The 27,041-nt window shown below is 48.2% G+C and overlaps 1 protein-coding gene and 2 long non-coding RNA genes across 14 annotated transcripts in view; 2 read left to right on the top strand and 1 right to left on the bottom strand.

The window, feature by feature from the left end:
- Window positions 1–27,041, top strand: part of UBE2L3 (ubiquitin conjugating enzyme E2 L3) — a 53,532-nt gene that overhangs the window by 21,680 nt on the left and 4,811 nt on the right. For 2 of the 12 annotated variants that reach the window (NM_001193593.1, XM_077948203.1), the window contains exons 2-3: window positions 4,574–4,669; window positions 21,835–22,021. In NM_001193593.1, the coding sequence (NP_001180522.1) occupies window positions 4,574–4,669; window positions 21,835–22,021 (283 nt within the window). Of the gene's footprint in view, window positions 1–4,573; window positions 4,670–21,834; window positions 23,586–23,773; window positions 25,479–26,107; window positions 26,471–26,518; window positions 26,783–27,041 lie in introns of those variants that run through there. The other 10 variants (XR_013398565.1, XR_013398569.1, XR_013398568.1 and 7 more) reach the window with 10 other exon arrangements.
- LOC144331957 (uncharacterized) lies at window positions 4,572–11,735 on the bottom strand. Its single transcript, XR_013399577.1, has 2 exons — window positions 11,461–11,735; window positions 4,572–7,625 (listed from the first exon to the last, which is right to left on the bottom strand). It is a non-coding gene; the product is annotated as an uncharacterized LOC144331957 (long non-coding RNA).
- LOC144331954 (uncharacterized) lies at window positions 12,841–18,518 on the top strand. The gene is made up of 3 exons (XR_013399574.1): window positions 12,841–13,874; window positions 16,390–16,565; window positions 17,806–18,518. It is a non-coding gene; the product is annotated as an uncharacterized LOC144331954 (long non-coding RNA).

The raw sequence follows: 27,041 nt of genomic DNA, 5'->3' as shown, positions 1-27,041 counted from the left end.
CATTGCTCTCTTTCTCCTGCACCACCTGCCCTGGTTGGGAAGCCTGCTGTCCCCATCAAGAGAAGGAACATGTGAGCTGCCTGGCGCTTTCCCTTGAACTCTTCTCTCTCCATTTGTCAGCACTGCACCATCAGCCCTGAGCAGCTGATTTGGGCTGCTTCTTGCTCTGAGCAGAACTGAAACAAACCTTTGTGGGAGTGTTGTTTGTAAGCGTCTGTCATTCTTGGCTTTGGTCTTCCTAACTGTTCTAGAGCTGGGCTGCTCTTGTGGTTTTTATCAGGTCCTTTCTTCTGTCATTTGTAACATCCTTTTGAATTCCACTTCTTGGAGTTTACATTGGTTTCCTTCAATTCCTTCCCTAATTCTTCACTATCAGGACCATTCTCAGTTATCGGGGCACAGTTTTGCTTGAGGGTTTACAACCATCTTGAGGGTTTGAGTCATCTGGCCTTTTGAGTCTCATATATTCAGATGGAACTGATCTCTGAATGTTTCCGATTTTTCTTCTTTCTTCTTCTTCCTTTTTTTGTTTTTGGAGATAGGATCTCACTCCAGTTGCCCTGGCTGGAGTGCCGTGGTTGTAATCTTGGCTCACTGCGTAGCCCTGACTGCCAGGGCTCAGGTGATTCTCCCACTTTTCATCTCTCAGCTTCCCAAGTAGCTGGGACCACAGGCGCACACCACCATGCCTGGCTACTTTTTTTATTTTTTATTTTTATTTATTTATTTTTGAGACAGAGTCTTTCTCTGTCACTCAGGCTAGTGTGCAGTGGCGCAATCTTGACTCACTACAACCTCCGCCTCCCCGGTTCAAGCAGTTCTCTGCCTCAGCCTCCCGAGTAGCTGGGATTATAGGTGCCTGCCACCACGCCCAGCTAATCTTTTGTATTTTTAGTAGAGATGGGGTTTCACCATCTTGGCCAGGCTGGTCTTGAACTCCTGCCCTCGTGATCTACCTGCCTTGGCCTCCTAAAGTGTTGGGATTACAGGCGTGAGCCACCGCGCCCAGGCTGTATTTTTTTTAGTAGAGACAGTGTTTTGCCGTGTTGGCCAGGCTGGTCTCGAATTCCTGGGCTCAAGCAGTCCACCCGCCTTGACCTCCCAAAATGCTGGGATTATAGGCGTGAACCACTGTGCCCGGCCTGAATTTATCTTCTTGAAGTTGTTTTCCTCAGTGGAGGCATGATTGGCATTTTGGGCTAAATGGTTTCTGTCCACAGGGCTGATCTTGTGCAATGCAGGTCTTTTAGCATCCTGGCCGCTCATAGTGCCCGTGGTTCTCAGTGGAAGCTGTAGAGGACGTTGGGAAATTGGGGTGGGTTGGTCACAATGCCTGGCATCTGTCTCAGGGTAAGGAAGGGCCTGGGAGGCTCAAGTGCAGAGTCGTATCTGGATTCCTGCAACACGCTGTTGAGAAATTTTCTTCTATGGGATGCTCATCATTCTCTGAAGATGTCAGGGCCTGTTTGTTTGTTTGTTTGTTTGTCTGTTTCTCTCACTTCTACCTTATAATCAGTTCTTCCTTGTTGGTTAGAATTATGTAAAGGAGGTTGCCTCTTCTGTCTTTGGAGAGCTTAACTTGACGGCAAGGTAAGTTAGGAGTTTATCTGATAACCCTGCTTTGGATTCTCTGAGCTTCCCAACCCTGCTCTCATTAGCATCCTCAGGATTACCCGTTCTTCTTTCTGGCCAGGTGTGTGGCTCACTCCCATGGCAGTATTGCTTTTCTCTTTGTGGATCCCCTGGATCTCCTTGATCCCAAAGCACCAGTAAGTGTCCTTTCTGCACTCCTGCCTATAGTGCTCCTCACTGACTGCCTCCTCTCCTTTTTCTTGAGCAAGATACAGGTTTTCACTCTCATGTTACAGTTGAGTTCCATCTTGCCATATTTTTGTAATTCTTGTGGAATTTACTTTGTGTTTATCATCCATACTTTTTTTTTTTTTGGGAGATAGTTTCGCTCTTGTCGCCCAAGCTGGAGTGCAGTGGTACGATCTTGGTTCTCTGCAACCTCTGCCTCCCGGGTTTGAGCTATTCTCCTACCTCAACCTCCCAAGTAGCTGGGATTACAAGTGCCCGCCACCACGCCCGGCTGATTTTTGTATTTTTAGTAGAAATGGGGTTTCACCATGTTGGCCAGGCTTGTCTTGAACTCCTGACCTTGGGTGATCCACCCACCTTGGTCTCCCAAAGTCCTGGGATTACAGACATGAGCCAGCGCACCCAGCCATTGCCCATACTTTATACCGTTGGAGTGTGGATTTTTGAAACCATAAACTATTTACAGATGATTTTAAAATTTGTTTTCTCCCATAAATATTCACTGTTGTTTCTTCTTTTGTTAGTTGTCTAGTTTCAAAGTTCTATCTGGCATATTTTTTTCCTATCTGTATTTGGTTTAAAACATTTTGTTTGCTAGGACTCCAGCCTTAAGGGACATGCATGCTATATTCTGTCTTTAGCCAAGAATCTTAGTCAAGTGTCTTGAGCCAAGGTCAAAAAAGCCAAACATTGGAATTGTAGTTATAGAAAATCCTTCCCACCCCAGATTCTTTTTTCCTCCCAAAGCCCCAGCTTCCCATCTACCCACCAACCTGGTCATTAAGCACATGTTTGAGCACCACTGTGAGCTAGGCCCTGGCAGGACCGGGGCTTCCTGATCCCTGCCCTCGTTGAGTTTACATTCTCTTTGGAGAGTGGAAGGAGGTGGTAGTGTGGGTGTGAGATGTTTTCCCCTTCCTGAGTCTGCCCAGGCTTCATAATCCCCAGGGGAGCATTTCTGATGAGTGAGCAGGAGGACCAGGTAGCAGCTGGCGGGTTGGAGTGGTCCCTCAGGTTCCGTACCTCCTTATGCAGGGAAAGAGGGACCTCATGCAGGTGGAGAAGGGCCAGACCACTCCATTCCTCACTGCAGAAGGTTGCAGCCCATGCTGCTGACACCTCAGGGAGAAATAGATCCGTCATCTCTCCCAGCGGTGCCTCTTCTCACCACAGGCACAGCCTGTGAGAAATCCCTGTGTTCAAGATCCACCCACCCTTGCTGGACCAGAATTTCTGGGGCTCGGCCCAAGTCCAGGTGATCGTGGTGGGCAGATTAGGGTGACAGGCAGGAGCACCCTGTGCGGAGAAACTTGTGCCTGTTGCCTGCTATGAAGCACCAGTGTGTTCCACCTCTTCCGTGCGTTCATTCAGCGCGCACTCCCTCTCTGCTGCTCTGGGCCGGGCGCCCAGTACATCTTCCTACTCATAACCAGTAACCTGAACTCTGGTTCCCCCTTCCTTGCAAATTGTTTCCTTCCCTGCCTGTGTAGCCTCAGGGTGCCTTTTAAACTACCACTGTATGATGGAAGTATGAGCTTTTTGGGCTTGATGTGAGGGCTAATAGGGAGCCCCCATGCCACTTTGAGTTGAAGCACCATATAAGGAGGTTCTGGAGGGTGCTGGAGCTGGGCCAGAGGAAGCAGCCTGGCAAAGGAGGCAGGGCTTAGCTGGATGGTGCTCAGGCTGCAGAAGAGAAGGTGCCTGACAGGTGTGGAGGCAGCTGTTGTGCCACTGGATGGGAGGCCGGGCTGAGGCAGGTTAAGTGGCACTCGTGTGTCAACAGTGGAGGAATGTTGGCGAGGCTGGTGTGCTGGCGGGAGGACGTGCTGGCAGGAGGGCATGCTGGGTGGCTTGGGTTATAGCACCTGCCAGGCATTCACTGAGGTGTTGGAGGCAATGGGAAATGTCAGGCTGGCGCACAGTTGAAAAACAAGTGACAGTTCTGAAGACATCTCAGGCAGGACCCTGAAGTCGTGAAGTTGTGCTTTCTGGGTGAAGTGGCACTTGCTGCATTGACTGTTCATACACCAATAACCCCACATATTTGCAAGGGGTCCTGTTGCCCACAGCATGGCTTCCCCTTCCTTTTCTGCATTCTGGGTCTGTTTTGCAGCTGAGGAAACTGAGGCTCATTGAAGGTTTCCCGTCCCCACCCCACCCCCCACTCCCACCCCAGTCCCAGACTGGATGGTTCTCTTTGCTGTGTGCCCATGTTGAGGTGGAGTCCTTCTGAAATCACACTTACAGCATTGGGTAGAAAACTGGATATGTGTTTGTGTCTGGTTTGTTCCCAGTCCCCAGTTTTATTCATCTTTAGGTTCTCAGCATCTGATGCATAATCAGTGCTTAATGAATCTTGATTGGAAGGTATCAGGTGTACAGCACCTCAGTATAGCTCCTGCCACGTGTCTGCCCTATGCAGGGTGCTGAGGGATTTAAACAGGCATGATGACCAACCCAAAGAGGAGGTGGTACATCTGCAGAAGCACAGTTCCCCCTGTCGTGTTTAGGGGGTTCACTGAGGTGGGGACTTGTCTTGGTCTGGGGCATGGGTAGAGGCAACGACCTTGCAGAGGGGACCGCCATGGCAGCTCCATGCCTCCTTAACCACTCCAAGCACAGTTTAGTCCTCACTCTCCAATTTTGACATTGGCATTGTTGGCACTTGGTTTAATTTGAGGGCATCAGGAGGGATCTTAATATGTGGTGCTTTCCCCTATTTGACACCCCTTTATGCTTTGTCAATCAACAGGAGCTTGAAGAAATCCGCAAATGTGGGATGAAAAACTTCCGTAACATCCAGGTTGATGAAGCTAATTTATTGACTTGGCAAGGGCTTATTGTTCCTGTGAGTATTGAACACTTCCACTTCCTACCAGATTATTCTTTAAGGTGATGTGTGTGCTGTTGGGCTTGTTTTTCTGCTCCTTAGTAGGCTCTTAGTCTAGGCAGCCAGCAGATGCACAGAAGTGGCTGTCGCTCTAGGGTGATAAGGTAGGGAGTGTAGCCTTGGGTCCTGAGTAGAGTCACATCTTGGCACTGGTTTTGTCAAATTCAGGGGCTCTTGAGCTTTGCAGATCTGTGGACACAGAGAAAAGGAGTGTGTCTGTGCTCCTGCTCTTTTCCTGGCTTCCCTGCGCCTGGCCTGATGGATCAGTAGGACCTTCTTCTCTGAGCTCCTTGGGAGGGGACAAGCATTGCCCTCTAGATATTTTGCTTTCTCTCTTGGTTTTGCATTCATGTCTCTAACCCTTTGGATACCTGTATTTCGGGCTTTATTCCTGGTCCCCTCCAACCTGTGCCTTCCATTTGTCTCAAGTCCCTTTTCCTAATTGCCCACATGTTCACCTCACCCCATGTCTTTTTCTGGGGCTTATGCCTCCAGAGTCTGCCCCCACAGCCCAGTTCCCCCGTCTCACAGACTTCTGCCTTCTGATGGGCTCAAGCCCCTCCTAACAATGGCCTTCCCTGGAACTTAGCACCCTCTTAGTGTCTACTCTTTTCTGCATCCTTTCATCCCCTCCCCTTCAAGAGGCTTATCTTATAATTAACTCCAGTTTGCAGTCCCCCTTCCTCTCCTGAAACCACATCACACCCAGCCCACGGGCTGCCCCCACTGTTGTCACACCTCTAGCTCGGTAGCACTGGCGTCATGGCCTTTGCTTGCCTCCTGAGCTTTTAGAGCATGGGCAGCGTTCCAGGCCCCAGTCCTGTGACCAGCCTGCCACTCTCTCCTGTCTTGCCACTCCTTAGCCTCCTCACTCTTAAACATGGCTCTTGTTAGTCTCCTGCTGTTCTCCTGTTCTGTTTTGTCTCTGGGGACCCTACTACTTTCAGCATCATAGATGATTATGCTGGACGTGAAGGATTCCCACACCTGTCTCCATTCCTGCCTTCTCCCCGGAAGCTGCACCATCTCTCCACCAGGCAGCCTCACTTGGTCGTTGTGTAGCCTTCCAGCTACCCCAGCTCACAGCCTTGTCCTGTGTGAGTGCCCTCCTTTCCTGTTCTTCCTCATCCACTCACCTTCTTTCTTCCTTTTCTTTCCCACTTTGCACATCTGAGCCTTAGGCCCTTGCCCTGTGCCTAACCCTGTCCTGTATGTAATTTTTTCTCATGGATGGATTGGCTACTTTGCCAAAGCAGAGCATGGAACATGCTTCCTCCTATAGATGCTTCTTGATGCTGGTTATAAGGTCATGCCTTTTTTTTTTTTTTAAGTCCCTGAATTTGATCAGCAGTTATTGGATTTGTAGTTTATTTCCATAATCATTTGGATAACTAAGGAAAGATATGCTTTGTAATGATTTAGTATGCTCAGAATGTTTAAATCTGGGAGCTTCCAGTCTGATTTTGAAGATGAGTCCTTTAGATTTCTTTAGGCTTGATGGTGTTAGGGCTCAGGGCAAAGGGTATGGGTGGCAGAGACACCTCTGCATGGAAGAGGTTGGCCTGTGAGTACAGCCCTTGCCTACTCTAGGGACCTGAAGATGGCCGGGACCATCTGACATCTTGTCCCCTTTCTAATTGAGATTGTGTAGCCTACCAAGCAAAGAAGTGAACAGTTAATCTGTGGCTCTTTGGAAAATGATAAAAATGAATGGAATGGTTTTAAGTGGTAAGGCTTGGGCAGTCTGGCCCTGAGAGTTTAGTGGCCTGAGAGCCTGCTAGCCGGCTCCAAGGGTAGACTGCTGCTGGGCATGTTCTGCCCCAACTCATGCAAAGGCCTCACTCTGGTTTCACGCTGGCAGGGGCTGTGGAGCAGTGGGCTAAGATCTTACTAGGCCAAAGGTGGAGGCTGGCTGGTAGAATCCCAGTGTGCTTGGACTGAGGCTCTGGGGAGCTATCCAGGCCAAAGTTTTGCCTTGGAGACAGTAAGCCACAGTCAGGGCTGCTCTTGTGCCTGTGTATACCACTTCTTCTCGGTCCTCTCCATTGCTTTCTTCCAGGGCCCTAGGTTTGTATGAGGAGTGTTTCAACAAAGTCTTCTTCCTTCTCCAGAGCAGTTAAGACATTCTTAACATCTGACATCCCCAAGGTCCACACTTGTACCCCAACCTGGGCCTTAGGTCTTCCTGCATTGGACGGGCTGGGCCAGCGTGGGAATCTACTATACAAATTCACCTGAGGTCTGCCCAGTTGGGATGAAAGCAGAGCCAGGTCGATGAAGGCATGGCAGCCCAGCCCTGGTCCTTAGTGGAAGGTGCTATCCTTGGGTAGCCACTTAGTGATTGCCCTGGTCGTAGTGCACAGAGGAGGGCAGGTGGGAGGGGAGGCTGGGGAGGTACTTCCTAGAGACTTCATTGTTGCCAACACAACTCAGGTCTATTCCCTTTAAACATTTGTTTTTCTGTAATTTTTTTTCATCGAAGATTCTAAGGTAACGTCTAAGGAAGAAAATATTACCCATAATCACATCATCAAGAAATTCAGTTACGTTTTGGGTATTGCCCTTTAGGAACTAGAGATATGGTGGTGAACCTTCTTGAAGCTTCTAGCCCAGTGAACGTGTTTACTCTTAACCTTCAGCATACTTCCACTCAGCCTTTTTTCATGCAGTTTTTTTTTTTTTTAATTGAGATGGAGCCTCGCTCTGTCGCCAGGCTGGAGTGCAGTGGCATGATCTCTGGTCACTGCAACCTCTGCCTCCCGGATTGAAGCGATTCTCCTGCCTCAGCTTCCCAAGTAGCTGGAACCACAGGTGTGTGCCAGCACACCCAGCTAATTTTTGTATTTTTAGTAAAGACGGGGTTTCACTATGTTGTCCAGGATGGTCTTGGTCTCTTGACCTTGTGATCCACCCACTTCGGTCTCCCAAAGTGCTGGGATTACAGGCATGAGCCACTGCGCCCGGCCTTCATGCAGCTTTTAATAGACCATTTCATAACTTCATAATAATGTTTTGTTGTTTTGAGGCAGAGTTTTGTGCTAATCACCCAGGCTAGGGTGCAGTGGTGCCATCATGGCCCATTGCAGCCTTGAATTTCTGGTCTCAAGAAATCCTCCTGAGTAGCCAGGAATACAGGTGTGTGCTACCACACCCAGCCAATTTCTTTTATTTTTTTTTTTTTGAGACAGAGTCTTGCTCTGTCGCCCAGGCTGGAGTGCAGTGGCATGATCTGGGCTCACTGCAAGCTCCCCCTCCCGGGTTCACGCCGTTCTCCTGCCTCAGCCTCTCTAGTAGCTGGGACTACAGGTGCCCGCCACCACGCCCGGCTAATTTTTTGTATTTTTTTAGTAGAGACAGGGCTTCACCGTGTTAGCCAGGATGGTCTCGATCTTCTGACCTCATGATCTGCCCGCCTTGGCCTCCCAAAGTACTGGGATTACAGGCGTGAGCCACTGCGCCCGGCCGCCAATTTCTTTTTATTTTATTCCATTTTATTTTATTTTTTGAGACAGTCTTACTCTGTCACCCAGTCTGGAATGCAGTGGTGTGATTTCGGTTCACTGCAACCTCAGCCTCCTGGGTTCAAGTGATTCTTATACATCAGCCTCCCGAGTAACTGGGATTGCAGGTGTGCACCACCATGCGCAGCTAATTTTTGTTTTTGAGACAGAGTCTTGCTCTGTTGCCCAGGGTGGGGAGTGCAGTGATACGATCTCAGTTCTCTGCAACCTCCATCTTCTGGGTTCAAGCAGTTTTGGCTAATTTTTGTACTTTCGTGACTGGGTTTCTCCATGTTGGCCAGGCTGGTCTCGAACTCCCGACCTCAAGTGATCCACCCGCCTCAGCCTCCCAAAGTGCTGGGATTACAGGCATAAGCCATTGGGCCCATTCTGTAACATCTTAAATTCCCACTGCAAAGGTTCCAGTTTGTCCATATCCTTCCTAACATTTGTTATTTTACTTTTTTTCTTCTTACGTTACAGCCATTCTAGTTGGTATGTAGTGCTGTCTCATTGTGGTTTTGATTCCATTTTCTTCATACTAAGGATGTGTGGGTTTTGTTTGTTTGTTGTTTGTTTGTTTGTTTGTTTTGAGACAGGGTCTCACTTTGTTGTCCAGGCCAGAGTGCAGTAGCACGGTCTCGTCTCACTGCAACCTCTGCCTTCTGGGTTCAAGTGATTCTCCCACCTCAGCCTCCCGATTAGCTGGGACTACAAGTGTGTACCACCACAGGCAGCTAATTTTTGTATTTTTTGGTAGAGACAGGGTTTTACCCTGTTGGCCAGGCTGGTCTCGAACTCCCGACCTCAAGTGATCCCCCCGCCTCAGCTTCCCAAAGTGCTGGGATTACAGGCGTGAGTCACCGTGCCCGGCCTGATGCACTAACATTTTAAATTTTTTAATTTAATTTTTATTTTTAGAGACAGGGTCTTGCTCTGTCATCCAGGCTGGAATGCAGTGGCTCAGTAATGGCTCACTGCAGCCCCAAACTCCTGAGTTCAAGCAGTCTTCCCAAGTAGCTGGCACTACAGGCACATGCTGTGACACCCAGCTAATTTTAATTTTTTTTTTTTCTGTAGAGATGGAGTCTTGCTGGGGCTACAGGCATGCACCACCATGCCCGGCTGATTTTTTTGTATTTTTAGTAGAGACGGGGTTTTGCTGTGTTGCCCAGGCTGGTCTTGAACTCGTGGCTTCTTTCACCGTTTTGCAGTTTTATTTGTAGTTAGACCTCTCACCTTCTTTCTGCAGGCTTATTTGCACAGCACGTTGCTCCTAAAATCCATGCCCTCCAGTTGCCTCATTCCTCCTCCTCTCTACACTGCCCCTCTGGCCTTTGTTGGGAGCTGCATCCTGTCTCCCTGGGCTCAGCTCTTGCCTGTTAATTGTCAGTTCTTTTCTGCTTCCTACTAATTGTGCTACTCTGCCTTCTCCCTCCGCTACTTCCATCTCCTGTAGCTGTAATAGTTTGTTTGTTTGTTTTTTTGAGATGTAGTCTCGCTCTCTTGCCCAGGCTGGAGTGCAGTGGCGCGATCTCAGCTCACTGCAAACTCCGCCTCCCGGGTTCATGCCATTCTGTCTCAGCCCCCCAGTAGCTGGGACTGCAGGCGCCCGCCACCACGCCCAGCTAATTTTTTTGTATTTTTAGTAGAGACGGGGTTTCACCGTGTTAGCCAGGATGGTCTTGATCTCCTGACCTTGTGATCCACCCACCTCAGCCTCCCAAAGTGCTGGGATTACAGGCGTGAGCCACCGCGCCTGGCCCTGTAGCTGTAATGGTTGAGACCTAATGAGGGCAGCCCTGTTTTCTGACAAAGAGCCACACATAAAAAATAATTTTGCCATCAACCTCAGGGCACACTGGAGTTGTTTTTGGGAGGAAGAGTATCCCCCTATGTTTATGGGCTGTTGAGCTCCTATCACAGCCAGACACAAGGCTCTGTGGACAGAGGCTGCAGAGAAGCTGCCCTCCTGGAATCCATGGTCTTTTAAGCACTGAGTGTGACTCCACCTGCAAGGCACTTAAGACCCAACAGAAGAGGGGCAGCAGTGGGTGGGAGGGTGACAACATCTGGACTGCATAGTGGAAGGCAGTGTGAGCAAAAACTACGAAAAAATATAGTCAATGTGAGGACATATGAGTAGTTTGCATAGATGTACAGAAATTAGGGGCTTTGGCCGGGCGCAGTGGTTCACGCCTGTAATCCCAGCACTTTGGGAGGCCGAGACGGGAGGATCACGAGGTCAGGAGATTGAGACCATCCTGGCTAACATGGTGAAACCCCGTCTCTACTAAAAATACAAAAAATTAGCCGGGTGCAGTGGCAGGCACCTGTAGTCCCAGCTACTTGGGAAGCTGAGGCAGGAGAATGGCATGAACCCGGGAGGCGGAGCTTGCAGTGAGCCAAGATTGCGCCACTGCACTCCAGCCTGGGCGACAGAGCAAGACTCCGTCTCAAAAAAAAAATAAAAGAAAAAGAAATTAAGGCCTTTGAGAGCACCATGTATGCACAGAGAACATTCTCAGGCTGGGCAGCAGGGGCCTGACAGCATCCTGGGGAATGGGATGTCTGGTGGGTTTTGGTTTGTTTGTTTGTTTTGTTTTTTTTCACTTCTGTTTTTGGCGTGAGGGCTGTATTTTTTCCATTCTTGGGAGAAAAGTGAATTATGTATGAGAAGTACTCATGGCTATTTGAGTTCAAAGGAAGGAAAGGTCTTTGTCAAATTCAGTTAATAGAGATTGTGATTTTAATTGTAGATATAATTCAGAAGGTAGTTTATGAACATTAGGAAGTCATGAAAGATTGGAAAACCAGTTCTAAAATACTTATTCCTGGCCGGGTGCGGTGGCTCATGCCTGTAATCCCAGCACTTTGGGAGGCCGAGGCAAGTGGATCACCTGAGGTCAGGAGTTTGAGACCAGCCTGGCCAACATGGCAAAACCCCATCTTTACTAAAAATACAAAAAAATTTAGCCGGGCCTGGTGGTGGGCACCTGTAAATCCCAGCAACTTGGGAGGCTCAGCCAGGAGAATCGCTTGAACCCGGGAGATGGAAGTTACAGTGAGCTGAGATTGCGCCATTGCGCTCCAGCCTGGGCAACAAGAGCAAAACTCCGTCTCAAAAAAAAAAAAAAGAAAAGTTATTCCTACTAATACGTACTTCCAAAGGGAATGTGATTGAACTCTTTAGTGTTGAAATATTTGTTGCCGGCCGGGTGTGGTGGCTTATGCCTGTAATCCCAGCACTTTGGGAGGCCAGGGGAGGCGGATCACTTGAGGTCAGGAGATTGAGACCAGCCTGGCCAACATGGTGAAACCGCATCTCTACTAAAAGTATAAACATTAGCTGGGTGTGGTGGTGGGCACCTGTAATCCCAGTTACTCGAGAGGCTGAGGCAGGAGAATCTCTTGAACCTGGGAGGCGGAGGCCGCAGTGGGCTGAGATCGCACCACTGCACTCCAGCCTGGGCGACAGAGTGAGACTCCATCTCAAAAAAAAAGAAAAAAAAAAAAGAAAGAAACGTTGGTTGCCAAAGAACTGTATTATGAAAAATCCCCAAAACCAAATTGTTGAAAACAGTACAAAGAAGTCATCTTCAGAAACCAATATTAGAACAAGAGGAATCTTATGTAGCAGATTTTGTGATTCAAATAACCAAAAAGCCTGTTTTCAGAAGAGGCAATAAATACTTAAAGACAAGGTGGGGTGCGATGGCTCAGGCCTGTAATCCCAGCACTTTGTGGGGCCAAGGACGGTGGATCACCCAAGGCCAGGAGTTTGCGACCAGCCTGGCCAACATGACGAAACCCCATCTCTACTAAAAATACAAAAAATTAGCTGGGTGTGGTGGCAGGTGCCTGTAATCCCAGCTACTTGGGAGGCTAAGGCAGGAGAATTGCTTGAACCCAGGAGGTGGAGGTTGCAGTGAGCTGAGATCGCGTCATGCACTCCAGCCTGGGTGACAAAGCGAGACTCTTTCAAAGAAAAATAAATAAAGACTTAAAGGCAATTTACAAAGTTAAGTTCTTATGACTTTCGAATGTAGAGTAAGGACATATTCCATATTTAGAAATTACGAGAACTTAACCTTCTAAACTTAACTCTTTTGGTTGTTTTTGTTTGTTTGTTTGTTTGAGACACAGTCTCTCTTGTCCCCCAGGCTGGAGTGCAGTGGTGTGATCTCAGCTCACTGCAACCTCCGTCTCCCGGGTTCAAGCGATTCTCCTGCCTCAGCTTCCTAAGTAGCTGGGATTACAGGCGTGTACCACTATGCCTGGCTAATGTTTTTGTATTTTTAGTAGATATGGGGTTTCACCATGTCGGTCAGACTGGTCTCGAACTCCTGACTTCAAGTGATCCACTCACTTCAGCATCCCAAAGTGCTGGAATTATAGGTATAAGCCACCATGCCTGACTTAACTCAGTTCTTGACAAGGTTCCAGAGTGGATCACGAAGGCTTGAGAGCATAGAAACCAGCCTGGGGCACTCCGAGCAGGCCAGGCCACGTCCCCTCGTTCTCTCTTAGTGGACTGGACTGTGTGGGGATAGGCAGCCCACAGGGCTGGTCTGAGTAGATATCCCTATGGCAGGGAAAGCTTGGGCTTTGTTAGTTCACTGGGTGAAAAAGGTTAGTCACAGGGAAAGGACGCTGCTGTGGAGTCACTACCACACTAGACAGAAGTGACAGCAGTGCACAGGACCCTTCAGTCTATCTGAAGCCTGGCATGAAGAGGAAGCATGCTAGTTAGATCCAAACTAGGATCCAACTCTTCAAGTCAGCCATGAGTCCTGTCTGTGGTGTCCTACAGCCAGGTGGGAACACATCACAGGGATGTGCCATGTAGCAGCAGTCCAAGTCAGACAACCAGAAGACACCTTGACTTCCTCTGTGGCTGCCAGAGAGCTGTATAGTTGTCTTCACTGCTTCACAGCAGTGACATGAAACCGTGACTTCTGTGGGATGAAGGACTCCAGGTCTTTACTTGGGAAGGGAAAACATGAAGTGGAATGGGGTTTTAGGATTCTTGAAGGGTTGCCATAGGAAAAGAAGATTGGATTTGACCACAGGGTTAGAGCTAGGACAGGTGGGTGAAAGACCCCAGATGGTTCGGTGCCATATGGCAAAGAGCTTCCTCTTAGTCTTGGCTGCCACAAAATGGCTTTGTGCCATGGGAGGTTGATGTCAAGAGCTGTGAAGGATCTGAGATTTTTACCTTACTTGCAGCCTAAAAAGGTGGCCTGCCAATTTATTGAATGTTGGTAGAAGACTTGAGAAAAAGGCCAGTTCCCCTCGTCCCTGCATCCCACAAAGGTGGTGAGGATGGACCCAGATGGATACCTGCAGATATGAGGGGTGGGTTCCGGAACAGGAAGGCTGAGTTTAGGAGAGGTCTCAGGCCAGTCACTCAATTGTACTTCACTTGCTCCATTTCCAAATGTGAGTGATGGCAGCACTGGCTTCCCAGGGCTGGTGTTAGGGGACCAGGACGGGTGGAGTATGGACTGGAGATGGGACGGGAAAGCACCTGGCATCTAAGTACTTGAGAAACTTTGGTCAGATTTTTAAAAATTGGCTTTCCCAGGTTGAAATGATCAACTCTTATTTACATGCATGCATATAATGACTAGAAGCAAATACAGGAAATTGTTAGCCAGGCTGTATATAAAAGAAAATCCACTTTAGGCCGGGCGCGGTGGCTCAAGCCTGTAATCCCAGCACTTTGGGAGGCCGAGACGGGCGGATCACGAGGTCAGGAGATCGAGACCATCCTGGCTGACACGGTGAAACCCCATCTCTACTTTAAAAAATACAAAAAACTAGCTGGGCGAGGTGGCGGCGCCTGTAGTCCCAGCTACTCGGGAGGCTGAGGCAGGAGAATGGCGTGAACCCGGGAGGCGGAGCTTGCAGTGAGCTGAGATCCGGCTACTGCACTCCAGCCTGGGCGGCAGAGCGAGACTCCGTCTCAAAAAAAAAAAAAAAAAAAAAAAAGAAAATCCACTTTAAAACAAGTATCTTTCTGTCTTTATAAATAGCAAGTGGGCCGGGCGTGGTGGCTCACACCTGTAATCCCAGCACTTTGGGAGGCTGAGGCAGGTGGATCACCTGAGGTCAGGAGTTCGAGACCAGCCTGGCCAACATGGTGAAACCCTGTCTCTAGTAAAAATACAAAAAATTAACTGGGAGTTGTGGTGCGGGCCTGTAGTCCCAGCTCTTTGGGAGGGTGAGGCAGGAGAATCGCTTGAACTCAGGAGGTGGAGGCTGCAGTGAGCTGAGATCGTGCCACTGCACTCCAGCCTGGGTGACAGAGCGAGACTCCATCTCAAAAAAAAAAAAAAAAAAAAGGTGGGCCAGTCACGGTGGCTCATGCCTATAATCCCAGCACTTTGGGAGGCCAAGGCGGGTGGATCACGAGGTCGGGAGATCAAGACCATCCTGGCTAACATAGTGAAACCCTGTCTCTAGTAAAAATACAAAAAATTAGCTGGGCGTGGTGACGGGCGCCTGTCGTCCCAATTACTCGGGAGGCTGAGGCAGGAGAGTGGCGTGAGAGGCAGAGCTTGCGGTGAGCTGACACCGCGCAACTGCACTCTAGCCTGGGCGACAGAGCAAGACTCTGTCTCAAAAAAAAAAAAAGACAAGTGGATAAAAAGTCTGCAAAGTCTGTCCTAGAATTTAGACATGGATTGAAAAGATGTCTTTTTGTTTGTTTGTTTTTTGAGACAGGTTCTCACTCTTGCCTAGGCTGGAGTGCAGTGGTGCAATCATAGCTCACTGCAGCCTCCAACTCCTGGGCTCAGGTGATACCTGGCCTTCCAAAGTGCTGGAGCTTCAGTTTGTGAACTAGTTCAGAGTGTGTAAAATTATCATAAGGAATTAATTTACTTCTCAAATGATTTCCTCAATACAGCAGTATGAGCTTAGGGAGCACAAGACATTCACATAAAGGCAGGCATAACAGAAAAACACTAGTCATGTTCAGTGAAGATAATGCTGAAATCAGCTGGGCATGGTGGCTCACTCCTGTAATTTCAGCACTTTGGGAGGCTGACATGGGTGGATTTTCTGAGCTCAGGAGTTTGAGACCAGCCTGGGCAATACGGTGAAACCCTGTCTCTACTAAAATACAAAAAGTTAGCTGGGTGTGGCAGCCTGCCCCTGTAATCCCAGCTACTTGGGAGGCTGAGACAGGAGAATCATTTGAACCCGGGAGGCGGAGGTTGCAGTGAGCCGAGATCCCGCCATTGCACTCCAGCCTGGGCAAAGAGTGAGACTCCATCTGTAAATAAACAAATAAATAGATAATGCTGAAATCTTTGGTTTATTTGACACTGAAATGTTGCAGCTTAAGTTGGAGGCAAATTTTCTGCAATGTTGTGTGATATTTATATTTTTTACAATAAAACCGTGATTCTTCATTAACATCCCTTATTATTTCTGAGCGGCCTTCCCAAAGGGCAAATTTAGCTCTAATGTTGAAATTCACTTGTAAAGCTTTAGACCTTTACCCGGAAGGTATTATCTCATGTTTTAATTTTTGCACACCTCTTTCACCAAAAATCTCTGGGACAGGCACATAATTTGTGTGACTTGTGCACACCTGAGCCACTCCTTTGACCATCCACAGAGCCCCAGACTAGGAAAGAGGCCCAGAGAAGTTCAGATGAGTTTGACCAAGTTCCCTGGGTGGTGAGAGGCCTGGCCTGCCTCACGTAACAACAGAACTGCTTCTTTTTTTTCTTCCTCTTTTTGGAAGAAAAAAGAGGTAGGATCTCACTCTGTTGCCTAGGCCGGAAGGCAGTGGCGTGACCATGGCTCACTATAGCCTTAACAACTAACAACTTAACACTACAGCCGCAAGCAGTCCTTCTACCTCAGCCTCCTGAGTGGCTGGGGCTACAGGTGTGCACCAGCAGCGTGCACAGCTAATTTTTAAAAAATTTTAGCAACAAAGTGAGATCCTGTCTTTACAAAAGGATTTGTTTTTGTTTTGTTTTGTTTTGTTTGAGACAACGCCTTGCTCTGTCGCCTAGGCAGGAGTGCAGTGGTGCGATCTTGGTTCAACCAGTTCTCATGCCTCAGCCTCCCAAGTAGATGGGATTACAGGTGCGTGCCACCACTCCCGGCTAATTTTTTGTGTTTTTAGTAGAGACGGGGTTTCACCGTGTTAGCCAGGATGGTCTCGATCTCCTGACCTCATGATCCACCCACCTCAGCCTTTTTTTAGTAGAGACGGGGTTTCTTTTTTTTTTCTTGTGTTTTTTTTTTTTTTTGAGATGGATTTTCACTTTTGTTGCCCAGGCTGGAGTGCAATGGGGCGATATCATCTCACCACAACCTCTGCCTCCCAGGTTCAAGTGATTCTCCTGCCTCAGCCTCCCAAGTAGCTGGGATTACAGGCATGCGCTACCACGCCTGGCTAATTTTTGTATTTTTAGTAGAGACGGGGTTTCACATGTTGGCCAGGCTTGTCTCAAACTCCTGGCCTCAAGTGATCTGCCTGCCTCAGCCTCCCAAGGTGCTGGGATTACAGGCCTGAGTCACTGCGCCCAGTCTGTTTTTGGCTTTTTTGAGATAGGGTCTCATTCTGTCACCCAGGCTAGAGTGTAGAGGTGCGATCATGGCTTACTGCAGCCTCAACCTCCTGGGCTTTTGTGATCCTCCTGCCTCAGCCTCCCAAAGTGTCAGGATTACAGGCATGAGCCACTGCACCCAGCCAAATCTGCTTCTCTTGAGCTTTGCCCATGTGTGAGGCATGTAGGACTTTATAGTCCTTATCTCTCATCATGAACTCTGGGTGCAGGCTGCTGCTACTCCCATTTTACAGATGTATGGGAACATTCTCAGACTCTTTAAGCTAGGAAGAGGCAGAGCCTGAGGCTAGACCTGCTAACTTGGGGCCAGATGGCCTCATTCATGCTTGACCCCAGCTTCTCGGACAGGACCTGGCCCACAGTGGGGAACAGGGGAGGTTGGTCAGTCCTGGACAATCAGTGAAGACCTTTAGCAGATTTCACCAACCAAAATTCATGCAGGAAAGCGTGTGTGTGTGTGTCTGTGTGTGTGTGTCTGTGTCTGTCTGTCTCAGGGTCTTACTCTGTTGCCCAGGCTGGAGTACAGTGGCACAATCTTGGCTCATTGCGACCTCTGCCTCCCAGGTTCAAGTGATTCTCCTGGCTCAGCCTCCTAAGTAGTTTGTACTACAGGTGTGCCAACACACCCAGCTAGGGAAAGCTATTTTTACGTGGCTCAAGCACTGTAAATGACAATGATGTTTACTTATTCCCCCCCACCACTACCATTTAATTCTCCTCTTGAAAACTAAAAACTGGCTGGGCATGGTGCATCATTCCTATAATCGCAGCACTCCAGCGCTTTGGGAGGCTGAGGCGGGAGGATCACTTGAGCTCAGGAGTTTGAGGCCAGCCTGGACAACATAGTGAGACCCCATCACTACAAGAAATAAAAAATTAGCTGAGTATAGTAGCATATGCCTGTAGTCCCAGCTACTTGGGAGGCCGAGGTGGGAGGATTGCTAGAGCCTGGCAAGTCAAGACTGCAGTGAACTGTGATTGCACCTCTGCACTCCAGCCTGGGTGACTCCCCACAGATAAATATGCTAACAGTGGTTTCAGCTGCTGGGGGGTGGTTCAGACCTGGATGCATGGCTTCAGTAGCCCTGGGGCCCCACTGTCTGCCTGCAGCCGTCTGTCTTACTCTATGCTATTCCTTCCTATTCCCTGCCATCTAGGCTTTAGTCCTCTCTGCTTGGGAGGCCTGTCCCGCTCCTCAGCCTTATGTCATCTTATCCATCCTTTAAGGCCCTTGCTCCATGCCTTCCCTCCCAGGGTAGGGCTTGAAGGTAGGAGAATGTGGAGAACTGGTGCACCAGCCTTGCTCCCCAGCAGAGGAGCTCTGTTTACTGGAGTGCCTACTTAGGCCAGGGCCTGAAGACATGGGGCTGAGGTGTAGGGCTGTCAAGATTGTTCCTGGGGCCAGGTGCAGTAAGTTCACTCCTGTAATCCCAACACTTTGGGAGGCCAAGGCGGGTGGATCACCTGAGGTCAGGAGTTCAAGACCAGGCTGGCCAACATGGTGAAATTCCCGTCTCTACTAAAAATAAAAATAAAAAAAATTAGTCGGGCAGGATAGTGGGTACCTATAATCTCAGCTACTTAGGAGGCTGAGGCGGGAGAATTGCATGAACCAGGGAGGTGGAGGTTGCAGTGAGCTGAGATCGTGCCTCTGCACTCCAGCCTGGGCGACAGAGCAAGACTCTGTCCAAAAAAAAAAAAAAAAAAAAAGATTGTTCTTGGGCCTCTGTGAAGCTTGGCTTCCTTTGGGTTAGGTGTGCCATGGCAGACCTGGGTGAGGGAAAAGGGAGTACAATGGGAAGGGCTTCCTCAGCTCTGGAGATAGGTAGGATTGGGGAGAGGCCAAAAGGTTCTTTGCTGGGTCATCTCAGGCTCGTGGGGCCATCAGAGTGTCCAGGCCCCAAAGGTGATTTTCCGGTGGTTCCAGGGGCAAGGAGCTAGGGCATGGTGCTGGCCCTGCCTGGTGATCACCTGTTGAGTGATCAGCTCAGGTCACCAGGGTCCAGCCATTGAGCTGACTACTGCTTCCACCCTGGGAAGATTGAACTGGCCAGGACTTGGCATCAAGGCCGTTATTTGGACTTCTAGTACTCACATTGTACTCTGGTTGGGTTGTAACTTACCTCTGGTACAACTCTACTTGTATCTTCAGAGAAGATCAAGGGATATTTGCAAAAACATTATCTGATAAAGGACTGTTGAAAGGACAAAGAAAACTGAAAAATCTGTAATAAGAAAACAACAATAAATAATACTGTGCACCTCTTACAATGACCAAAATCCAGAGCACTGCCAAATGCTGCTGAGGATGTAGAGCAACAGGAACTCTCGCTCTTTGCTGGTGGGAATGCGAAATGGTGCAGCCACTTTGGAAGACAAGTTAGGCAGTTTCTTTCATTTATTTATTCATAAAATCTTTTTTTTTTTTTTTTTGAGACGGAGTTTTGCTCTGTAGCCCGGGCTGGAGTGCAGTGGCCGGATCTCAGCTCACTGCAAGCTCTGCCTCCCGGGTTTTTACGCCATTCTCCTGCCTCAGCCTCTGGAGTAGCTGGGACTACAGGCGCCCGCCACCTTGCCCGACTAGTTTTTTTTTTTGTATTTTTAGTAGAGACGGGGTTTCACCGTGTTAGCCAGGATGGTCTCGATCTCCTGACCTCGTGATCCACCCGTCTCGGCCTCCCAAAGTGCTGGGATTACAGGCTTGAGCCACCGCGCCCGGCCATAAAATCTTTTTAACAAAGAAATTGAGTCTCACTCTTGCCCAAAATGGAGTGCAGAAGCTTGATCACAGCTCACTGCATTCTCAAACTCCTGGGCCTAAGAAGTCCACCCTTCTTAACCTCTCAAGTAGCTGAGACTACAGGCACACGCCACCATGCCAGGCTAATATATTTATTTTATTATTATTTTTTGAGGTGGAATCTCGCTCTGTCACCCAGGCTGGAGTGTAGTGGCGCAATCTCAGTTCACTGCAACCTCTGCCTCCAGGGTTTCAGCGATTCTCCTACCTCAGCCTCCTGAGTAGCTGGACTGCAGGCGGCACCACTGCGCTCTGCTAATTTTTTTATATTTTTAGTAGAGACAGGGTTTCACCATGTTGGCCATTCTGGTCTTGAACTCCTGACCTCAAGTGATCTACCCAGCTCAGCCTCCCAAAGTGCTGGGATTACAGGTGTGAGCCACTGAGCCTGGCCCAGGCTAATATATTTTATTTTTATTTTTATTTTATTTTTTGTAGAGATGGGGTCTTGTTATGTTGCACAAACTGGTCTTGAACTCCCGGCCTCAAGTGATCCTCCCTCCCTGACCTCCCAAAGTGCTTAGATTACAGACACGAGTCACTGCTCCTGGCCCAGTTTGGCAGTTTCTTACAAAACTAAACATACCTCTTACCATTCAATCTTGCAATTACATTCCTTAGTATTTAGCCAAATGAATTGAAAACTTGTATCCACACAGAACCTGCACACAGATGCTTATAACAGCTTTATTCATTAATTGCTAAGGTTTGAAAGCAACCCAGATGTCCTTCAGTGGGTTAATGGATAAATTGTAGTACATATAGACAAATGATATTTAACACTAAGAAGAAATGAGGCTGGGTGCAGTGGCTCACACCTGTAATCCTAGCACTTTGGGAGGCCGAGACAGGCAGATCTCTTGAGCCCAGGAGTTTGAGACCAGCCTGAACAACATAGCAAAACCCAGTCTCTACAAAAGTACAAAAAATTAGCTGGGCGTGGTGGTGCCTATTTGTAGTCTCAGCTACTTGGGAGGTTGAGGTGGGAGGACTGCTTGAGCCTGTGAAGTCAAGGTTGCAGTGAGCCAAGATCATGCCACTATACTCCAGTGGGCAACAGAGCAAGACCCTGTTAAAAATAAATAAGTAAGTATGAAGGGAAGAAAAACAAGTAACAGCTGGGCACAGTGGCTCATGCCTATAAACCCTGCACTTTGGGAGGCCGAGGTTGGCAAATCACTTGAGGTCAGAAGTTCAAGACCAGCCTGGCCAACATGGTGAAACCCCATCTCTACTAAAGATACAAAAATTAGCTGGGCATTGAGGTGGGTGCCTGTAATCCCAGCTACTTGGGAGGCTGAGGCAGGAGAATTGCTTGAACCCAGGAGGCGGAGGTTGTGGTGAGCCAAGATTGTGCCACTGCACTCCAGTCTGGGCAACAGACTCTCAAAATAAATATATAAATAAAAAGAACAAATAGCTTCTAACAACAAATTTATTTCTCAGTTATTGAGGCTGGGAAGTCTGAAGATCAAGGCTCCAGCAGATTCAGTGGCAACTGAGGGCCTGCTTTGTGGTTTATAGATGGTGCCTTCTCACTGTGTGTTTGTATGATGGAAAGGGCAAGGCAGTTCTTGGGGTCCTCTTTGATAAGGACACCAATCCCATCATGACCTAATCACTTCCCAGTGGCCCCAACTCCTAATACCATCACATTGGTGATTAGGTTTCAACATAAGATTTTTGGGGAGATACATTCAGACATAGCAGCTACATATTGCATGATTCCAGCTTGTCTGATAACCACATAAAACCTATAGAATATGCAACACCAAGTGTGAGCCCTAACATAAACTAGGGAATCTGAGAGGTCATGATGTGTTAAGGTAAAAGGTTCATTGATGGTAACAAATTTGCCCCTCTGGCGAGAGATGCTGATAGTGGGGAAGGCTGTGTGTATTTAGGGGCAGGGGGTATATAGGAACACTCTGTCCTTTCCTCTCAGTTTTGCTGTATACCTAAAGGTATTCTAAAAAGTAAAGTCTATTTTTTAAAAAAGTATAAAGAGACCAGGACATCAATCTCAAGCCTTTTCTCAGTTTAGGAGATATCTTGCTCTAGAAATACTAATGGGTGGCTAGGTTGTCCTGAAGGTGGCAGGGCTTCAGTTGATACTTGAATCCCTTGAAATAAATTGATTTTTCAGATAAACAATTGAAACATTCCTATCTTGGCCATAGGTTTATGAACCATGGTGTGTTCATTTTGATCTCTCTTTCCTTCCAGGACAACCCTCCATATGATAAGGGGGCCTTCAGAATCGAAATCAACTTTCCAGCAGAGTACCCATTCAAACCACCGAAGATCACATTTAAAACAAAGATCTATCACCCGAACATTGACGAAAAGGGGCAGGTCTGTCTGCCAGTAATTAGCGCTGAAAACTGGAAGCCAGCAACCAAAACCGACCAAGGTAAGACATGTGCCTGTGTCTTCCTTGGAGGGGGTCTTTGGGGGTGCTGCTCTGGGGTGGGGGGTTCTGATACCAGATCAGACAGAATCCAGAGAATCTTTCCTACCTTACCAGGTACACGCAAAATGTAGCTGAGGTCCTGTCAGGCCTTGTGGGAATGACTCATCTCAGCTGAACTTTTGACCTGTACAGGGATTGAGGAGGCCCTCCCAGTGCTCAACCCTGGGCTGCTGTCCACAGTGGGAACACACATGGACAGACAAGCCCAGCGGCTTGCTGCTGGTGCAGAGGGGTTCAGGCCCTGGTTTCTGGAAGGGATGAAGGACTGTGGGGCTGCCTACAAGGGGAAGGGAGAGTGGGATTTAAGGTGGCCTTACACAGTAGTTAGTGCCTGAACTCAGACTCCATGGAGGAAAGGAGGTTGGAGAGGGCCTTCCAGGCTATAGGAAGGGGGTGAGCTAGAGCCTAGTGGCTCAAGGGGTGATGTGAGCGGAGGGACAGAGGCAGATGTAAGGGCAGTATTCCCAGATGAAGGCACATGGTTGGCTTTAGTGGGCCTGGGATTCCCTGGAGTTGGATGTGGCTGTGCGTGGTGCATGTGTCTGTGTGTGGCTGTGTGAACATACACATGCTCATTCTTCTGGGAAGAGTATTCGAGTCAGTATTGTGGTTGTCCTCACTTTTGTCCCCTAGAAGTGACTAGAGTTTGTTATGGACTGTGTCTAGTTTTCATTTAATTCCAGACTTTCTTTGGAAGCCCTCATCTCATATTGTGGTGGCTTTCTTTTAGTGTAAAGTCTGTTTAGATTAGAGTGGGCAAAGCTGGCACCTGAGAGGCTGCAAGTGGAGGGTTTCTTTGGGTGGTACTGCTCTCGGGTGGGGGCTCATGGGTCCTTTCTAATGCCAGCTCCGACAGAGTGCAGAGAACTCCTGCCTTGCCAGGTGCACGCAAAGTATGGCTGAGGTCCCACCAGTCCCATGGCAATAACTCAGTTGAACTTTTGACCTGCACAGGGATTGAGGAGGTCCTGTGTTTCAGTGACTGAGAAAAGCCCTGGAAGGTGGCGTGGAAAGCCTTTCACAAGAAAAGTTGAGCCTCACTTGTTGGAAATAATCACCATGAAAGGTGCCCATTAGACTCCCACACTGAGTAGAAGAAAGGAGTGGGTGCTAAACATTCGGTCAGGGCAGAACAGTCTCTAGTGGGCTTGGTCCTTGTTTGTGTACAAGTTGATGTTTATAAAAGCTTGACACAGTTCTTCTCAGTGCACATGGCCTGGTCTTGTTGTGTCATGTCGTGTCGTGTCGTGTCGTGTCCTGTCTTTTTTTGAGACAGAGTCACCTAGGCTGGAGTGTAGTGGTGCCATCCCAGCTCACTGCAACCTCCGCCTCTTGGGTTCAAGCAATTCTCCTGCCTGAGGCTTCCGAGTAGCTGGGATTACAGGCGCCCGCCACCATGCCTGGCTAATTTTTGTATTTGTAGTACAGACAGGGTTTCATCATGTTGGCCAGGCTGGTCTTGAACTCCTGACCTTAGGTGATCAACCGGCCTCAGCCTCCCAAAGTGCTGGGATTACAGGCATGAGCCACCATGTCCGGCCGACCTGGTTTTTTTTTTTGTTTTTTTTTTTTTGTTTTTTTTTTTTTTTTTGAGACGGAGTCTCGCTCTGTCGCCCAGGCTGGAGTGCAGTGGCGCGATCTCAGCTCACTGCAAGCTCCGCCTCCCGGGTTCACGTCATTCTCCTGCCTCAGCCTCCCGAGTAGCTGGGACTACAGGCGCTGCCACCACGCCCGGCTAGTTTTTTGTATTTTTAGTAGAGACGGGGTTTCACCATGTTAGCCAGAATGGTCTCGATCTCCTGACCTCGTGATCCGCCAGCCTTGGCCTCCCAAAGTGCTGGGATTACAGGCGTGAGCCACCGCGCCCGGCGACCTGATTTTTTTTTAATACAGATTCCTAGCACTGTTGAAAACCTATAACTGCATTTGATCAAGAGTGTTCAATAATTCCTGGAGTCCTTGCTGAGTCATGTCTGTTAAACTACCGTGCCTGGGGAGTGGCAGTCCTTCTAGGCCAGGCTGCCTAGGAAAGCCCTGCACCTCAAGTTCTGGCCACAAAGAGTTCTGGGACTCCTTCCTTACCTGTAGACTGAGAGGGTGGAGCTAGGGCCAGGGAGGCTCTCAGGAGATAGATGCACGCGCTTTGCCGCCTCTCATGGGGCTGCTGTGTAGAAGGCCGTGGCAGGATTATTCACTTTTTACCTTCCTCTCCAGGTGCATTGCCAAAATGCTGTGCTTTTTCACACTGTGGCTGCTTTTTTTTCCCCCCCCTAAAGGGCCAAATAACTTAGGGGCAGCTTTTAATTTTTTTATAAAAAGTACTGTTGACTTGGGATTTTTAAGGTAAAAATTTTGGTACAGGAGCTTTTCTGTGTGCCACGATGGACAGAGCCAGAATTGCTATTTTGTGATTTGGAACAGTTGAGGATTCCTTCCTAGAACATTATTATGTAGATTGTTTCTGGCATGGCCTTGATTCATCCTCACATGCATCAAGAATGTTCCTGGCACTTGATGGCCACATTCCCATGTTTGTTATCTATTACTACATTATAACCCCTATCAAAACTTTGTGGCTTAAAGTAACACCAGTTTATTAGTTTTTACTCTGGAGGTTGGCTGGGTTTTTACTCTGGAGGTTCTACAGCTGACCATTCGTTCCTGGGGTCACTCATGCAGCTGTATTGAGCTGAGAACTCAATTTGACTGGGAAGTGCTGGTAGGCATCGTGCACATGTGTGGAAATGGCATTAGCTAAGGCACTTTGGTTCTCTTTGTGTTCTCGTATTTTCCACAAGGCTAGATTGAACGCTTTCAGAGCATGGTGGTGTCAGGGTTCCAGGGTGAAGGTACAGAACTGGTACAGTGTCGCTTCTGCAGATTCTTTTGGTCAGACAAGTCCAGATTTAATGAGAGGGAAAATAGACTTCAGCTCTTGATGGGAGGAGCATGCAGGATGGGAGACAGGATGGCAGAGGTGGGACAGGCAGGCAAGGATGCTGAGTCCCCTTGCTGCCTCCTCAGACCCACTTGGGCCTGCTTTTCCCAAATGGCAGCTCTTCTGGACATGCCATTCCTTCTCCCACCTGCCTGATTCTTCATATGTTGGGTGTCCCTGTTTTTCTGGTGCTATTTCCTGACTGCTGTTCAGCTGCCACTGTCCTGCAAACCCTGCCCTTTCAAATGCCTCACCATTCCTTCATTTGTTTCCTAAATATGGTAAGTGAAAGTGCCACTTGAGGCCGGGCACAGTGGCTCACTCCTGTAATCCCAGCATTTTGGGAGACTGATGCAGGCAGATTGCTTGAGCCAAAGAGTTTGAGACCAGCCTGAGCAACACGGTGAAACCCTGTCTGTACCAAAAAAAAAAAAAGGAAGGAAAGAAAGAAAGAGAAAGCCAATTGTGCCACCCTCCTGCTGTAATCTTCCAGTGCTCTTCCTTTGTCCCCAGAGCACCTGCTCATGATTTTTGTCTCCTGCCCTTGTCCTTAGAAACTTCGACATTCCCAATTATGGCTTCTTCCAGATCCAGCCTTGAAGTTCTTTGACCTCCTCAATTCACAACCTCTAGCTAACTTTAGCCATCTACAAGTACAGAAAAGTAAGCATAATGGAAGAAATAGTAATATGAAAAGATGCTCATATGACCCAGCAGTTCCACTCTTAGCTATATCTACCCAAGAGAAATGAAAACATATGCTCAATAAAAACTTGTACACAGATGTTCATAGCACCATTATTCACAATGAACAGGAAGTGGAAAGAGCCCAAATGTCCATCAGTTGGTGAGTGAATAAACAAAATGTGAGCCAGGAGCGGTGGCTCACGCCTGTAATCCCAGCACTTTGGGAGGCTGAGGTGGGTGGATCACCTGAGGTCAGGAGTTCAAGACCAGCTTGGCCAACATGGTGAAACCCTGTCTCTACTAAAAATACAAAAAATTAGCTGGGCGTGGTGGCGAGCACCTGCAATCCTAGCTACTTGGGAGGCTAAAGCAGGAGAATCGCTTGAACCTGGGAGGTGGAGGTTGCAGTGAGCCAAGATTGCGCCACTGCACTCCAGCCTGGGCAACAAGAACCAAACTCCCTCTCAAAACAAAACCAAGCAACAACAAAAAAGTAGTGTATCTCTACAATGAAATCTTATTTAGCCATAAAAAGCAATGAAGTACTGTCTTATGGTACATAAATGTTGAAAATATGCTAAATGAAAGAACCATCCATGGAAGGCCACATATTGTATGATTCCATTTGTGGTTGAGCCTCATTGTTCATAGAGTCTGTGTTTGTGAATTTGCCTACTCCACTAAAGTTTTTTGTAGCCCCAAAATCAATATTCTCGGCACTTCTGGTCTATCACAGATGTGCGCATGTGCAGAGCAGCAAAAAATTTGAAGTACCCAGTGCACGTGTTACAGGCTCACGCCTGTAATCCCAGCACTTTGGGAGGACGAGGCAGGCAGATCAAGACCATCCTGGGTAACACGGTGAAACCCCATCTTTACTAAAAATACAAAAAATTACCAGGTGTGGTGGTGGATGCCTGTAGTCCCAGCTACTCGGGAGGCTGAGGCAGGAGAATCACTTGAACCCAGGAGGGGGAGGTAGCAGTGAGTTGAGATTGCGCCACTGCACTCCAGCCTGGGTGACAGAGGCAGACTCCATCTCTGCTTCTCAATTAAAAAAAAAAAAAAAAAAAAAAAATTAAGACTTGATCAAATTAGTGAAAGTGAAACTTTAGAAAATAATGAAATAGACAAATGGCATCTTTTGAGAAATAGGTCTTTTATTTTTAATTTTTATTTTTTAATTTTTTTTGCGATAGGGTCTCGCTCTTGCTCAGGCTGAGTATAGTGGCACAATCACAGCTCACTACAGCCTCAATATTGTGGGCTTGAGCAATCATCCCACCTCAGCCTCCCAAGGAGCTGGGAGTACAGGCATGTACCACCATGCCCAGC

The sequence above is a fragment of the Macaca mulatta genome, chromosome 10 (genome assembly GCF_049350105.2).
Source record: "Macaca mulatta isolate MMU2019108-1 chromosome 10, T2T-MMU8v2.0, whole genome shotgun sequence".
Classification (NCBI taxonomy): Eukaryota; Metazoa; Chordata; class Mammalia; order Primates; family Cercopithecidae; genus Macaca; species Macaca mulatta.
This window is presented reverse-complemented; position numbering and strand designations above follow the sequence as displayed.